At 48.7% G+C, this 14,727-nt stretch overlaps 1 protein-coding gene across 1 annotated transcript in view; it reads right to left on the bottom strand.

Moving 5' to 3' along the window:
* Positions 1-4,629: 4,629 nt before the first annotated feature.
* The window catches only part of CSRNP2 (cysteine and serine rich nuclear protein 2), a 38,041-nt gene continuing 27,943 nt past the window's right edge, over positions 4,630-14,727 (bottom strand). The window contains exons 3-5 of the mRNA XM_053372540.1: positions 14,425-14,684; positions 8,216-8,512; positions 4,630-6,844 (exon numbers count right to left, since the gene is read on the bottom strand). Of these exons, the coding sequence (XP_053228515.1) occupies positions 5,942-6,844; positions 8,216-8,512; positions 14,425-14,684 (1,460 nt within the window). The 3' untranslated portion in view covers positions 4,630-5,941. The remainder of the gene's footprint in view (positions 6,845-8,215; positions 8,513-14,424; positions 14,685-14,727) is intronic.

The following is a 14,727-nucleotide window of genomic DNA, read 5'->3' as shown; positions in this document are numbered from 1 at the left end:
TGGTCTCGATGCTGTTTCTGAACCAACCATATATTGTGTGTGCATATTTACAAGGCAGATTCTGCTCCAAGACTGAAATTATAGTTTCAGTCAATTAAACTCAGTAATCGCCCTAGTGGAAGTCAGTGCAACAGGACTTCTTCCCCTCCCAGAATGATGTGCAGGGCGAGGAGAGGGGAGCTCGTGTCAGCGCATGTGGCATGAACAAGCATCAGCACTGCTTTGAATACACGCCATAGTTTATAAACCCTAGATTAGCGGTTTTGCAGACAATATGCACCATGGAAGAGCAGCGGGAGCACACGAGCTGGTGGCATGAGCTTGGCTCTAGTCAGGATTATGCATGTCCATTGCACTATTAAGTGAGCAGCAATAACCTAAACCACTATTGCCAACTTTTGCACTGAGGACAGAAGCTGCTTTGCAAGTTCAAGCATTTCTTTATTTTTACACTTAAATATCCTCTTTAAATACAGCATTATCACAATGAAAATAACATAAAAGGCAAAACAAAATGTAGAGGACCTGACAAGCTTTGGATTCACATTGAAAATGCCACCTGTATACCATGTGAGGCAGGAGAGCGGAGAGCGAGTTATAAAGTCATTGGAGTCACGACTAATGAAGGGGGCAGGGCTTGTACCAAATGTCTCATACTGGGGCCTAGTTAAAGAGTCTCCCAAACAGGTAGTAAAAGGGCCATTCCCATGTAAACAGTTCACTAGCACCAAAAAAAGGAGAAGGCAGGGAGAGGAGAAAGGAGGTGTGTGTGTGTTTGATCGCTTTGCGACAACACTAGCTCATTTCATTATGGGTATGCTGTACCAGCGTTTTAAAAAGTCTTAAAAAAAAAAACCAAGTGAAGGAAAACCAGATCCATTTCCTAACATGATTTGGAGTTGAGGATTTATTTTTTTTTCACTTGCAACCAGGTCATCCCACCCACAAAAGCCATTTTACTTTGTCCTTCCATCAGGGCGACAAACTGCTTTGTTTTTCCAAGGTCACAGGTGCAAAAGGTCCGATCAGCTTTGCTGGCTCATGGACACAATTAGAGCATAGGGCCAGGACAACAGAGATGGAGCAATTCAGATGCTGCCTGGGTATGTGTCCACGATGCCAGTTTTATCCAGATGGGTTTCTATCAACCTATTTCGACATCCTCTGCTTCTTGGAATGTCAGTCATAATAATTCCTTTTTCATTTTCAAAAAGCAGATATTTAAGTGCGAAGTTGTTTCCATTTGCAGAGCAGGCCACCTGTCATTCATGGGCTGCTGTAGCAGCTTAAAAGCACTCAAAAGAACAAAGTTCGTAAATTGTGAAAATTTGCCAGCAGCCGAGGTGTGTCCCATTTACACCTCTTCCTTTAGAGCTGATCACAGCCAATCCCCAAAGAAAGGAACGTGCAGTGTGGAGTTTAAAGGCTACAAATGCAAGGGGCTGGTGGTCAGGCATTTTAACCGTTTCCTTTAGGGCACAACTGCGCCACAGTTGCCCATGGCTCCTAGGCCAGTGCTGGAGTGGCCAGCTGGAAGTGTTTAAGTGTTCCGGTGGGGTGGGGGAGTCCTTTTTGCTTCGCACGCATCAGCAGGAAGCCAGAGATACAAATGGTACACCCTGCAAGTGTACACTGCTAGTCGCGCCACAAGGCAGGGAACGGTGGGGACTGGACACACACCATAAAGGCTACAGTGGTGTTACGATGAACTTGGGGAGGTTTATATGATGGGGGCATTTCAACCCTACTTCCTTTGCACCTTTGGCCTAGGACGACAGACGGCGCAACTTTGTAGAGGGAGCGCATCCCTTGCTCCTCTGCTAGAACTCTTCTCTGTGAATCTCCAAGCACAACAGACACATACGCTACAGAGAGGGTTGCATCTGGAAATGACTGCCTTTGAGACTAAAGCCAGCTTTTTAATAGCACCTTTTATTTTGTAAACGTCTAGTATGGAAAGGGCGGGGGGATACCTAGCAATGTCACCTGTGCCCCTTTTTCAAGCCCTGGTTGTAGAGAAGCATGGGAGAAAACCCCAAATATTAGCAGCAGAACTCCTAGCAACGAGGCCAGTGACACCCGTTTGTGTGCACGGCACCCTTTGCTTCGCAAGGCAGCAAATGGGACTGTGATAGACATTTTAAGGCTTTTCTCGTTCCAATGCTTCTAGGTCCTCTTCTCCCTTCCCTGCCCCATTTCAAAAGTCATTGCACAAAGAAGCCTGGCTCCTGCACGCATTAGCGCCGTTTCCAAACCGTTCACTGCAGCAGGAGGCGGCGAGGCAGCAATTAAGTACTTATTTGTGAGACAAAGCGCAGGAAGCTCAGGTGTGCGGTATTGACGCTAAGCAGCAGATGGAAAGCTTGGGAGTTAAAAGGAAGATCGGGGAGGAGTTATAAAGTACCGAAGCCTTTTTATATACTTAAATACTCACCATCTGGCCGGAAGTCTCATCAACCCAGCAGTGTGAAGTTTCCATGGGCTGCAATATTACTGTGAGGTCAGGAGCTGTTCCGGAAGAAAGGGAAGAAAAACCTCTCTCCCTGTTGCTGTCATTTCCAGGACTGCATTGCTTCTGTTCACCCTATCTCCCTGGGAGCTAGTGCCATTTCAGAAGGATGGGCTTTTCCAGATGGGTTGGCAAAGGTGCTTAGTTACTAGAGATGTGGAGGTCCAGAAAAGAAAAAAGAAAAACTGGAAACTTTCCAGAAAAAAACAGGGTGGGGGTTGCCCTAGAATCTACTTTCTGATGGGAAAATGGAAATTTGAAGCATTTTCTTTTTTGGAATGACTTAAATGCTTTAAGGCAAGTTTTTGCTCACTCAAAATGTGTAGTATGAACACAGTAGAAGTGGATATTCTACACCTATCCTTTTGACTGGGTCCTTCCCTTGTGATCACCTTATTCCCCTCTCCCCTTAAGTGACAGTGACACAGACACCCTGTTATACCATAGCACGATCCTTTGCAGCCTGACCACTCAGAATCAAGTCTCATTGGTTTGGCGTAACTGACTCACTCCCAGGTAAGTGTGTAGAGGGGGTGGCAGCCTACAGCAATTCCGCGTGCGCTTATCTCTGGAACACTAAACAGAAAAGGTATTAGGTCTGGGTAAACATGCATAGAATTGCTCTGGAAATTCCAGAGTAAAATTTTATAAGCCAAGTTATAATTTATGCCTTTTGGGTTATTAAAAGCAGTAAAATAAATGTAGGTTTGGTAAGAATTGCATATTATCTGCTTGGCTGCTGTGAGAAGAGGATGCTAGACTAGACGGGACATTGGCACGATCCAGAAAGCTGCTCTTACGTTATTATTTCAATTCCCCCCAAAACTTCCATTTCTCCCCCCCCCCATGGAAAAAAAGGAACCAGTTTCCATCACCAAGGCTTCAAAATTTCTGCAATTTTTACATCTCTGTTAGCCGCCATTTATCACTGTGATAAAGGTGGAGGCAAAGAAGTGGGTTAGATGCAGCTGCTGGTAAAATGGTTTTGTTCTCTCTCCATCACCTTTATGGTTTAAGAGGGATCACAGGCTTGGGGTTCTTGTCAAGCAGCCCCTCCTCTTCCCCCCACCAGTATCCAAAACACCAGCCAGATGCTCAGCGGTCAGTTTCAGGTAGTCCTGTTTAGGAAGAAGCTGCCTTCTGAAAAGACGGCACGCATTTCATACAGCTTAAGGTTACGCACGTGTTAGCTCCCAGATAGAATTAAGTGATGAAAGAAGAATGCTTCTCGCATGGGCTGCTTAGATTCCACCCTCCCTTCTAAATATATATAAGTACAGCAGCCTTGTACTGCCTAGGAAATCCTCCAGGCAGCCTCCCCCAACCTGGTGCCCTCCAGACAGGGCTATAACTCCCACCTGTCCTTGCCAGCTTGGCCAATGGTAAGGGATGATGGGAGTTTAGTCAGGGCTTTTTTCCCAGCTGGAACTTGGTGGAACTCAGTTCTAGCACCTCCCAGGTGGGCGCCATTGTTGTTGTAACAAGGGAGGCGTTCATGGTGAGTTCCGGCACCTCTTTTTCTAGAAAAATAGCACTGGTTGTAGTCCAAAAACATCCAGAGTGCAATGGAATGGGGAAGGCTGCAATGAATGGCAGGAAATTAAATATCCCAAAGGGCTTATGCAAGTAACAGAGGTCATGAACAGTCTGGGGAAGGAAAGAGATTATAAAGTGGGGAAAGTTCAGTGCTGGTTTCGAGCTAACCTGGTGTATTTAGAGCAGTGTTCTTCAACTTTGGGTCTCAGATGCCGCTGGGACTACCATTCCCATCATTTACAGTGAGCTTAGTCAATGGTCAGGGATGATGGGAGTTGGAGTCCAGCAACATCTGGAATGCCATTAAGTAAGCCGTTCCTGATTTAAAGGCACACCACACGGAAGCCATGGTGATAGCCAAGCTGGCCCAGAACAGTGAACTGCAGAGGAAGGCATTAATCTGTTACTACAAAAAAACTAGGGGAGAAGAATGCCAGGGAGGGTGGATGCAGAAAGTGCTTTTGTTATCTTGCAGTGAGAGAACCATCAGTAGGACAAGGGGGAACGTGGCAGCTCTAAGAACACCCCTTTCGTTCTAGGACTAATAAGAACAGCTAATTGCACCCCTTGTGATGCAGCTCAGGAGATGCATACAGCTTGGAAGTCTTCTCCACTGCCACCCTATTGCACCCTAACCCCTTGTGCTCGCAACCCAGCCAGCTACAGTTGCATTGCATATTCAGATTCATCCAGATGGCTAGGGTGCTAGCAAGTAGCAAGGGAGTATATAAAGCTCTCAGATCCACCTCCAAACTAGCGTGCAATTAGAATGGAACGTCTTGAAACAGCTGATGGGAAGGAGGAAAAAAAAATTAGTGGAACGACAGGGCAGAAGGATAATTACTCTGCTGGACCTCCCTGTCCACCCAAAAGGTCAGATCTTTACCTCCACTGAGAAGATCAAACCGCCCCCCGCTCCAAGTGCATTGAGTGTTCAAGAATCAGATAACAGAAGGGATTAACATCATAGAGGCAGAAAACCCCAGCTCAGAATGGACATTGGAGTGTCATAGGAAGTCCCAGTAAACATTCAGCACATTTTGTTTGTTAGTTAAGAAAGAAACAACGGAACTTGATCGATCTCACCGGACCCCATTCAGAGCCAGCAAGACGGAGAGTAAGCCTGCTTGGGGTGAAGCCACTGGGCAAGGAGGATCCCAGAGGGCAATGGCTCTGCATGGACAGTTGCATGCCAAACTGCAGGTGTAACCAGTCACGGTCAGCATTAATCCATATGGAATTTAAAATGGAGGGGAAAAGAAGAAAAGTTCTCCTAGGGAAGGAAGGGCGGCAAAAATGTCACATAAATAAGAGTTTGTAAGAGCCTAAAGCTGTGCAACTGGCCAGAGCAGTTCAAGCGGATTAAAGGAGGTCACAGTTCCAAGAAGACAGAGCACTGAAAGATGACAAAATGGTACAGGTGGAGGCAGCTGCACTGGGGGCCAGAGAGAGAGATTCCACAGCATGTATGGATTTGTGATATTCCGTAGCAGTAGCAACGTCCTCTTCTACCCCCTTCCCCCCCAAAAAAACTCCATTGAGCGCTCTGGGAGAAAAGGCAGCTCCACTCTATTGCTTCCATGACACACATTCACGTTTGGTCCTTGCAGGGTGGGGGATAAGGTGCCTGCCCTGCAGCAGCTCCAATTGGACCGTTTCCTGTCCGTGGTCCAGGCGCTTCCGTGTTAAGAGGCTGCCCAATCCGCAGAAGACACCCCTGACCCCCTGGGTGTAGTTCGTTTCATAGTGAGCCTGTACAAAGCAGTCCCTCTTTCAACGCTCCCCCCCTCCCAACGCCCCACGTTAAATAATCCCCCGGGGGCCTGCGGCCGTTAGATAAATTCTCTGCCAATAAATAGACATCCAAGATTAAGAGCTACAGTGGGTCGGGGTGGGTCACACGGCCAGAGCAGGTCCCAGGGAGCACTCCTCCGACGAGGGCAGCTCACAGGCCCTCTCCGGAGACTGCCCTAAACTCTGGGGCCGCAAACTGTCCTGCGGCACGTTTGTGTGGAATGAGAGGCTTGGCGGAGAAGGAACCTCAGGCAGGCAGCTTTCCGAAGCGAGGGGCTCCGGGGACAGGGCCGCTTTGCCCCCTTCCGCCCTGCCGGAGACGGCGGCTCTGGCACAAGGCACCAGCGAGGTCACCGGGACGGAGTAGACGCTCAGCTCCTTCTCGTCTGGGTAGCGAGGGGGAATGTCGGGCTCCTCGGCGCTGCTCTCGCCCTTCACGCCCAGCATCGACCTTTGGTCGACCTGATAGTACACAACCGGTCCATTGTTCAAGTAGGCCTGGCCTTCCTCGGCAGAGGTGGCTTGCTCAGAGCTGTCCGTGAAGCACAGAACGGAGGAGCCCAGGGGCAGCTGGGCTTGAATGAGGATGGGCGTGGCCAGGCTCGGGCACAACCCGTCGGGGACCGCCAGGGGCTCTTCCAAAATGCACACCCCCAGGCTCTCCACGCTGGAGCCGCTGCTGGAGTCTTCCTCGGCCTTCAGCCGCTCCAGCTCCTCGGCAGTCTGCAGGTGCATGACCGCCGTTTCGTTCTCCGCCATGAACTCCTGGAAGTCCTGCGTCTCGGGGGTCTGGGCCCCCAGCCAATCGCCGCTGGAGCTGGGAGGGGTGGCGGCCTCCTCCTCCAGAGTCTGGGGGCGGCTCACCTGCCGCTTATTCTCCAGCTCCAGTTTCATAATGGTGTGGAGGTAATGAGTCCGCACCCGGATGGGATTGAATTCAATGCGCCCCGCCATGTTCCCACAGCCATCTCTGGAACAGCCGCACGGGAAGGACATTCGGTCCACCTGGGTGGGAGAAGTTGAGGGACAGTGAAACTGGGCCCAGCGGGAGAGCACTGCGGCAGGGAGCGGATGATGCAAGCCCAGCCAAGGGGGGTTTTTTTTGGGGGGGGGGAGGCTGGGAGGAAACAGAAGCCAAGTTCCTGTTGGGAGGAGCATGCAAAATTCATGCAGGCTACTGCTGATAAGCAATAGGACAGCCAGGTCTGCATGCAGCCCCATCCTGCAGCCCCTTCCCCAAGCCAATCTCTAGATGCTAAAAGCAAAAAACCAGGTCTGCTGGCCAAGACAAGTGATCAAATGCTGCAGCTTTAGTGCTTCGGAATTACATATCCTTCCATTGGAAGCGCATCACTGAGTGGAAAATATCTGAGACCTCCCCCCAGACCAAAACTGCAGATTTATCACATAAAAAGCTGCCAGCAGCAGCAGAAGAAGAAAAGGATGCACATGTGGGGGAAAATATTAAGGAAGGGACAGAATGCACACAATCTGAAGGACTGTGTTAGAACAGAAGGACAACATGCAAGACCAATTCTACACAGTGAAAACATAGAATTTGGTACTGGGTGAGGAGGTCAGCATCCTGAGAATCTCAGCAAATATAAAAATTAGAACGCAAGTTTGTAGCTCTAACGGATGCAAAGACAGCGTAAAAGAGCACAGGCAATACTAGGAGTTTCTGAAGGTGGATGGGGTGGAAACAGAGCCAAGATTTCTGGTGGATCCTGAATAGTTCTCCCTGAGGCTCCCCACAGGAACAGGAGGAGCAGAATAATGGAAAACAACGAAACGTGAACATGTGCTTAGAATTGCACAAATGCTGCAAATTTATGGAGGAAGTGTTTTTCTTAATCTGTTCATTTCAGAAGGCAGCCAGTAGAGGGGAGCAGAGGGACAGCAGACCTCGCATGCAGAGTAACTAATGAGGATACCATGCAGACTGCAAGGACAGAGTTATCGCTCAATAGCAACCAGGGCTGCTCAGGAACCCTTTCAGCTCCCCTACAACAAAGATCCACCTCATCTTGCTGTCCCCCTCCCCTCTCTCCCCAAAACCCAAACAGAGTCTGAAACAATTACCTTCTATTTGGGGAAATTATTCCTGAGATAATGGGGGACTGCCTCTCTCTCTGCCTCAGAGATGCGAAGGCCCAAGTGTCACCAACGGATCCCACAGGACCTTCCAGTGTGTTAATTTACAGACTTACTAGGGAGCGCAACTGTTTCTCCTTGCAAGCTCAGGGCGAACGCAGCCACAAAGACCTTAAATGGACACGCTTCAACACCAAAGGGACAGACAGACAGACAGACAGACAGACAGACAAAGACTGCGTGGTATAATTCAGGCCAAAGCCTAGCGGTTTCCCCACTGACCTGGCATTTAATTCCAGCCTGGCTACAGGCACAGGCCTCAGGGTCACAGTACAGCCGGCAGTCACAGCCGCACTCCTCCCGCGACAAGCGGATGGCGCGGAGCTCTTGCTTCTCCTCCGCATCAATGCGATGAACCCCCGAAGCTCGGAGGAGGGCGCGGCGCCTCTTGGTGGGCAGGGGCTGCAGGAAGAAGTAGTCGTCCACCTCCACGTTCTCTACATCTATGTCGTCGTCAGAGACGTCCTCGAGAGTCAGCCCATCCGCCTCCTCCGACTCCACAGTGCCGTTCTTGGTCAGCTTTGGGTGGGGTGGGGGAGAAGAGAGAAGACACACACACACACACCAGCAAAGTTAATCTTCAACACTCTCTAAGCCGCATCCCGCTTTGCAATCTGCGGAGAGACAAGCAATTTCCTTGGGTTGAAATTTGAAAATGTATTCCGCACATCTTTGTGTCAGAGCAAAATCTTGGTACGCAGCACAGAATGCAAGGGTCCCAAGAATTTTAGGCTTAAAAAAAAATGAAAAATTGCCCAGGTCTCACTCAGAGTGAAGCTGGGAAGCCTGGCCAGGTCTAGAGAGGGATTGGGAGGCATTCTGGCAGTTAAGTGCTAGGCCATCCATCACCTGCACAGTCCTTTATCCCTCTTCCACAGCAATCGTTCATTAGTCCCCAAGACACACCTGTCTTCCATTTCCATGCCCTTCTTTTTAGTCCCCCGTCCCCCCCCCCCCCGCAACTGCTACTCAATAATTTAAGAGCGGCCCTGCTAGATCACACCAAAAAGACCCATCTGGCCCAGCACCCTCTTCTCAGTGGCCAGCCAAACACCTTTGGAAGCTGACCACTGAGATACAAGTGCAACAGGGCACTCTACCCTTGTGGTTCTTTGCAAGTCACATTCAGTGGAGGGGAAAACTCAGCCACTCAGGCTAGCAGCCAAAGAAAGCCCCACTCCTTAAAGTAAATACATTCCAAACGCTTTGAAAACCTGCACATTCAAGGCGCAATTTGATATGCAAGATGAATGCTTAGATTGAGCAATTTAGGGTTTCTTGGAAAGTAGATGGGGGCAGAGACTTTGGAAGATATTTCTCTGCAAGTTATTCCTCTTCTCTATCTAGGTCCAAAAGACCAGCTCAGATTAATATAGGGATAATAATTAAGGGAGAAGACACTATCATCCTTCCTGGGCATTCTTGCATGCCATAGGAGAAAACCAGGGCTTGCCACAAAGGGCACCCCTGGACAAAGAGCCACATCAAATTCCAGCTCCCTGTAACCCGTGGTAAAGAGTCACAGCTCAGTGGCACAGCACACATTTGGCACACAGAAGGTCCCAGGGATGGGAAAGATTTATGCCTGAAACCCCAGAGAGCTCCTTTGCTCAGGGGAGACAATCCTGGTCCAGTAGGCTGGCTCAGAAGGCAGTTTCCTATGCCACTGTCACAAGTCCTTGTGATAGCTGGTGATCTGTTTTAATTTTTGTGTAGTTTTTATTGTAGTACAGTAACTGGTGTAAGCAGCTTTGATTTTTTAAAAATGAAATAGCAGCATACAATACAAATATTTCAATACATTAAAAAAAACCTATCTATCCATCCATTCATTTATCCACCTATGAATTAATGTTTAGCTTAATACATGAAACAGCCCATTTTCTACTATAGGCCAGAGTGGTGGTGGAGAGCAAAACAAGGGACAAAACAGAACTAGAGCATATGAACTTAGTCAGCAGAGCATGAGACTCTTAACCTCAGGGCCATGGGTCCGAGCCCACACTGGCTGAAAGATTTGTGCCTTGCAGGGGGCTGAACTAGATTACTCTCATAAAGGTAAAGGGACCCCTGACCATTAAGTCCAGTCGCGAACGACTCTGGGGTTGCACGCTCATCTCGCTCTATAGGCTGAGGGAGCCGGTGTTTGTCTATAGACAGCTTCCGGGTCATGTGGCCAGCATGACCAAGCAGCTTCTGGAGAAACCAGAGCAGCGCACGGAAACGCCATTTACCTTCCTGCCGGAGCGGTACCTATTTATCTACTGGCACTTTGACGTGCTTTTGAACTGCTAGGTGGGCAGGAGCTGGGACCGAACAACGGGAGCTCACCCCATCGTGGGGATTCGAACCGCCGACCTTCTGATCGGCAAGCCCTAGGCTCTGTGGTTTAGATCACAGCGCCACCCATGTCCCTTTGATGACTCTTATAGTATCTTCCAACTCCAAAATTCTATGTTTTATTGTGGCACCCTGGCGCATCCATGCACATCACCCTTTCAGCTTTGGGTTATTTATTTTTATTTTTTAATATTTTTTATTAAGGGTTTTCTTGTTTTACAGAAGTGTAGTGCCTCGTATTTTTTCTTCTTCTTCCATGTAACATTTTTACAAATCCGTTTCATTTGTTGAGGCATTAGGGGGAGAAGAAAAAAGAAAGAAAAAAGAAAGGGGGTGGAGAGAGGGAAGATGGATGGGGTGGGGTCGGGTGGCGGTGTTTCTATTATGTTTAATGTATGTAGAGTTTGGTGTCAGCGTTGCTTGTGTTGTTCACTTGTGTTCCTTTGGTGGTGAGAGAGGTTGGGGTTGGCCTAGGGTGTGATTGTTTGCTTGTGATTGGCTGTGGTGATCTTTGTTTTCGTGTGAGAGTGGGGTGGGTGGGTGTTTTGGATCAGGTTAGCCATATTGATTTGTATGCTGTTGGTGGATTATTGTCATTGTCCTGTTGAGCTTTGGGTTATTTATATAATGCTTTCAACGTACAATGCATTTTACACAGTAATATAAACCAAGGCAGAAAGTCCCTGCCTGCAGGAGCTTACAATCTGATCTGTAGGTGGGAGACAGAAGGTGCCCAAATCGCGAGTGAACAGCAAGCAAGTGCTTGCATTTTTCAAGGGAATGAAGCGAGGTAGAGAACAGGAAAGTGCAGCATGTGTTGCATTCTACAGAATCCTAAGGGAGAATGTTTCTAGCCTTCATGTTTGCAAGGTTAAGTTCTAAAAAGACAACTTAACCAAAATGATTGGGGGAAGGCAGCACAATTCATTTTGCACTCCATTTTCTGTTCTCCGAGTTCAGTGCTGCTTGAAGTACCACATCTCTTTCTTCTGCTCCATTTACACCTAATAAGACGCCACTTTCCCGCAAATGCATCTGCAATCACAACTTCCACCATATAATTCGTCTTTTCTGGCACAAGCATAATAAGGACACCATGCCGACAAGACAGAAAGGGGAAGGGGGAAAGAAAGAAGGCAATTGTATTACAATGGGACAGAGGGAAGAGGATTTTTGCCATTTTTATTTTATGAACTTTCTTGGGAAATGCAACCAAATCTCCAAGTATTAGAAGCAGCAGGGTTCCTAAGCATGTTCTTCTACTTATGCATGGTTTTGAAGAGTGACCATTGAATTCCTACGCTCTTTCCATGAGGACGATGAGCACACAGAAAGCCTAACTACTGCTAGTTCCAGAGCTGTGAACATCAGTTCAGTTAGGGAGCTCCACAGAGGACAGCTGCTCTCCCTCAACTTGTATAGAGCAGAGCGAATTTTGTTCTCTACCCACCCCAAAATCCCACACCTGTGCTCACAGCCAGAAGTATTGCCAATGGCAAAGAGACCTGCCTGCACAAAACAAAGCAAGTGGAAGTGATTTCATCAGACCGGCCACAGGTTGACAGAGGGACTATTCCTCAGAGACATGATGCAACAAAGCCTCATCGCAGGAGTGACTGAGGTCGCAGCAACGTTACTTGGCTTCACTGCTCACGCTCAATGGGAAGCAGCAGCGAGAGCCAGTGTGATGCAACGGCTGCAGCTTGGTTTTGGAAAGCCCACTTTCCCCGCTGAGGGTGCCGAAACGTGGGTGACCTTAGGTCATTTTACAACACAAGATTGCCGCGATATTAAAACGCACCCATTAACTGTGATTCTTGGAAGAAGGAGATGAAAGCAACAAGGCTGGCGACATGCACACTCTCTCCCCTCTCTCTACTTGCTATGTGGAAATCAGTCAGAGTCTATCCTCAAGGCAGGGCGTTTGAAGACAATGCAGAAACCGTAGGCTGGGGGTCCGCTGGGTCTGCACCGAGAAGGGAGCTGTTATCTTGCTTCTGAAATTTAGAGCTTTGAAGGCGTTGGTAGTTTCTTCTCTTTTTTCACACAGATGTGGTAGACACAGGGAGAGAGGAGGGCATGGGCATTTGTACAAGAATGTTGTAGGGGTGGGGTGGCGGTTGGGGAGGGGGGAGGCTGGAGGGACAGACCCAGGAATAGGTGGCAAGAAGGTGGCCACGTGAAACTAGTTCTCTGGCCGCTGGAAATCTCTGCGTTAACTTCCACCCCCACAACCCACACTTTCAGGTATAGCCCATACTTTTCTAAGCCTCTCTCAGCTGCCTGCCAAACACGTATGGAAAAGCCAAGGTCTTCTGGAAGCTCGATTCTGTGTGGAGTGTACAGATGCAGTCCTGGCTTGAGGAGAGTGCACTTCAAACAGTGTATTTCCCACAGAATTCAGGAACCACAGATTGGTATTTTTGTAGAATTACTTTCCATTTCATTTGTGTTTGCTTCCTATAATTACAGCCATGTATTTGATCAACTGCCTTGGCACTACCCCTACTGATCTGTCCTAACCAAATGCTCCTTAGTTTCAGAACTGCAGGGACTTCTGTATAGCATAGGTGAAGTTCTCATGGATGAGTGTGCAAGCCTGTTTCTGGAATGTGCCACTTGAGCCTGCAGGTGGGGGGAGATGCTCAAATGCAATTAAATAAGCAGATCCACACCCACAGAAAACTAACACATGAGGACAAAGGGTTCTAGGCTAGCCCCTGTCTCCCCAAGGTGTGTGTTTTCTACATGCAAATATTATTAATACTTTTAAAAAAGAATAATTAAAAATAATTTAGTGATTGGTATTCAGCAAAATACTAGCGCTTGCCCAACACTCCTTTCCCCTGTACATCATCCCCAGATCTGCTCTGGAGGGTTGAGAGAACCCCTTGAAGAGACTTTGGGGGCGCACAGGGGCAGGAGAGGAGAAGAACATTCCAATGCACAAGGAGAAATCCTTGCGCGGATGATGGAACATTCTCCTTAGCGCTACGCTGAATGCAATCTAATGAGCATTAGTATGAACATTTCATCATGAGAGCCCACCCCTGCACCCTGAAATAGTGCAGCCCCAAAACAGGTTCACCTCCTCATGACTGGAAGTATGCGCAGCACAAGGAAGGAATCAGGGGAAGGACTGTAAGAAAGGGTATTTGTCTCTTTCGCTCAGCTGGTTGTCATGGCAGCCAGAGACTGATTGGAAATTCTAGGTTTGTAGACAGAAGCATCCAGTCTGGTAAGGGAAACCCAGTTGCTAGGCAACCCCAGGGACACACAGGCCAGACAGCCAGGAGGCATGATATGGAGAAGGCTGGAACAAGGCGCTTGCTTCCAGGGGGCAGGGCCAAGACCCAGAATCTTTCACCGCAGCTCCTCAGCCTCCTCATGAATCAGCTTGACAGAAAGCAGAAGGGGCTGTGCAAAAGCTGGTGCCAGGTCACTAGGGGAGAATTGGCTGGAGTCACTCACAGACCCCTCCTGGCTGTGCTGCTCTGATGCCTCATTCGCAAGAAGCTGGGGAATCCCTCCACTTCTTCCACTGGCAAGCAACTTTCTGCTAAAATGACCCTCTCTCCACACGCCCTTGTTGGAAAAGCTCTTGGCAAGCTGAGGCTCTTTTCCCCTGGGGGAAAAGCCTCATATGCTCCCATTTTTGCATTAGCAACTGCACCTAGCTGTGTCCCAACATCATGTGGAGGGCCTGTGTATATCTACGGGGGATGGACAGGCACGGAATTTAGTTTGGGGAACAGAGCTAGCATGGATTAGCAGAATCAGGCAAATAAAAAATAACCAGCGAAGCAGATTTCTTTATCTTTTTCTGACGCAGAACAGTAGCAGATCTGCCAATGCGCCAAGGGGCGTAAGGGGCCGCTTGGTCTTTAATGCTTCTTAGAGATGGGTCCTACAGGTTAATACAGCTATTGTTACAGACTGCATGAACAGATATGGGCACACAAAGCGAATTTCCCACGGCTGCTGTGCTAATGGCCCCCATTATATGTGCCGAAATCTACACGGAGTTATAGCCACACAATAAAACCTTCTGCAAGCCAGTGGGAGAGATGCTTATGGCCGCAAAAAAGTACCTTCATTTTCTTGGCGTGGAGCTTCTCCTCCTTAAGGTGCTCTCTGAGAATCTCCCGGTGGTTCACTTCTTGCTCCTGGGCAAATTCACCAAGGGTGTACCTGCGGACGGAGTTGTGGCGCTGCGCCATGCCCAAGGAGCTGCCCCCTTGGCTGGGCACGCTGGTAAATCCCTGGCGCCTTGCAAAATAGTACACCGTCACCTGGTCGAAGCGCACATTCTTCCTGCGCAACTGTTTCTGCCTTTTCAGGATGGAAGTTGCTGGGAGGAGAGAAAGAAGGGTACGGATACAGCAAGTGACGAG

The sequence above is a fragment of the Podarcis raffonei genome, chromosome 2 (assembly GCF_027172205.1).
Source record: "Podarcis raffonei isolate rPodRaf1 chromosome 2, rPodRaf1.pri, whole genome shotgun sequence".
NCBI lineage: Eukaryota > Metazoa > Chordata > Lepidosauria > Squamata > Lacertidae > Podarcis > Podarcis raffonei.
Note: the sequence above shows the minus strand (reverse complement) of the source record. Positions and strands in the feature narration are given on the sequence as shown.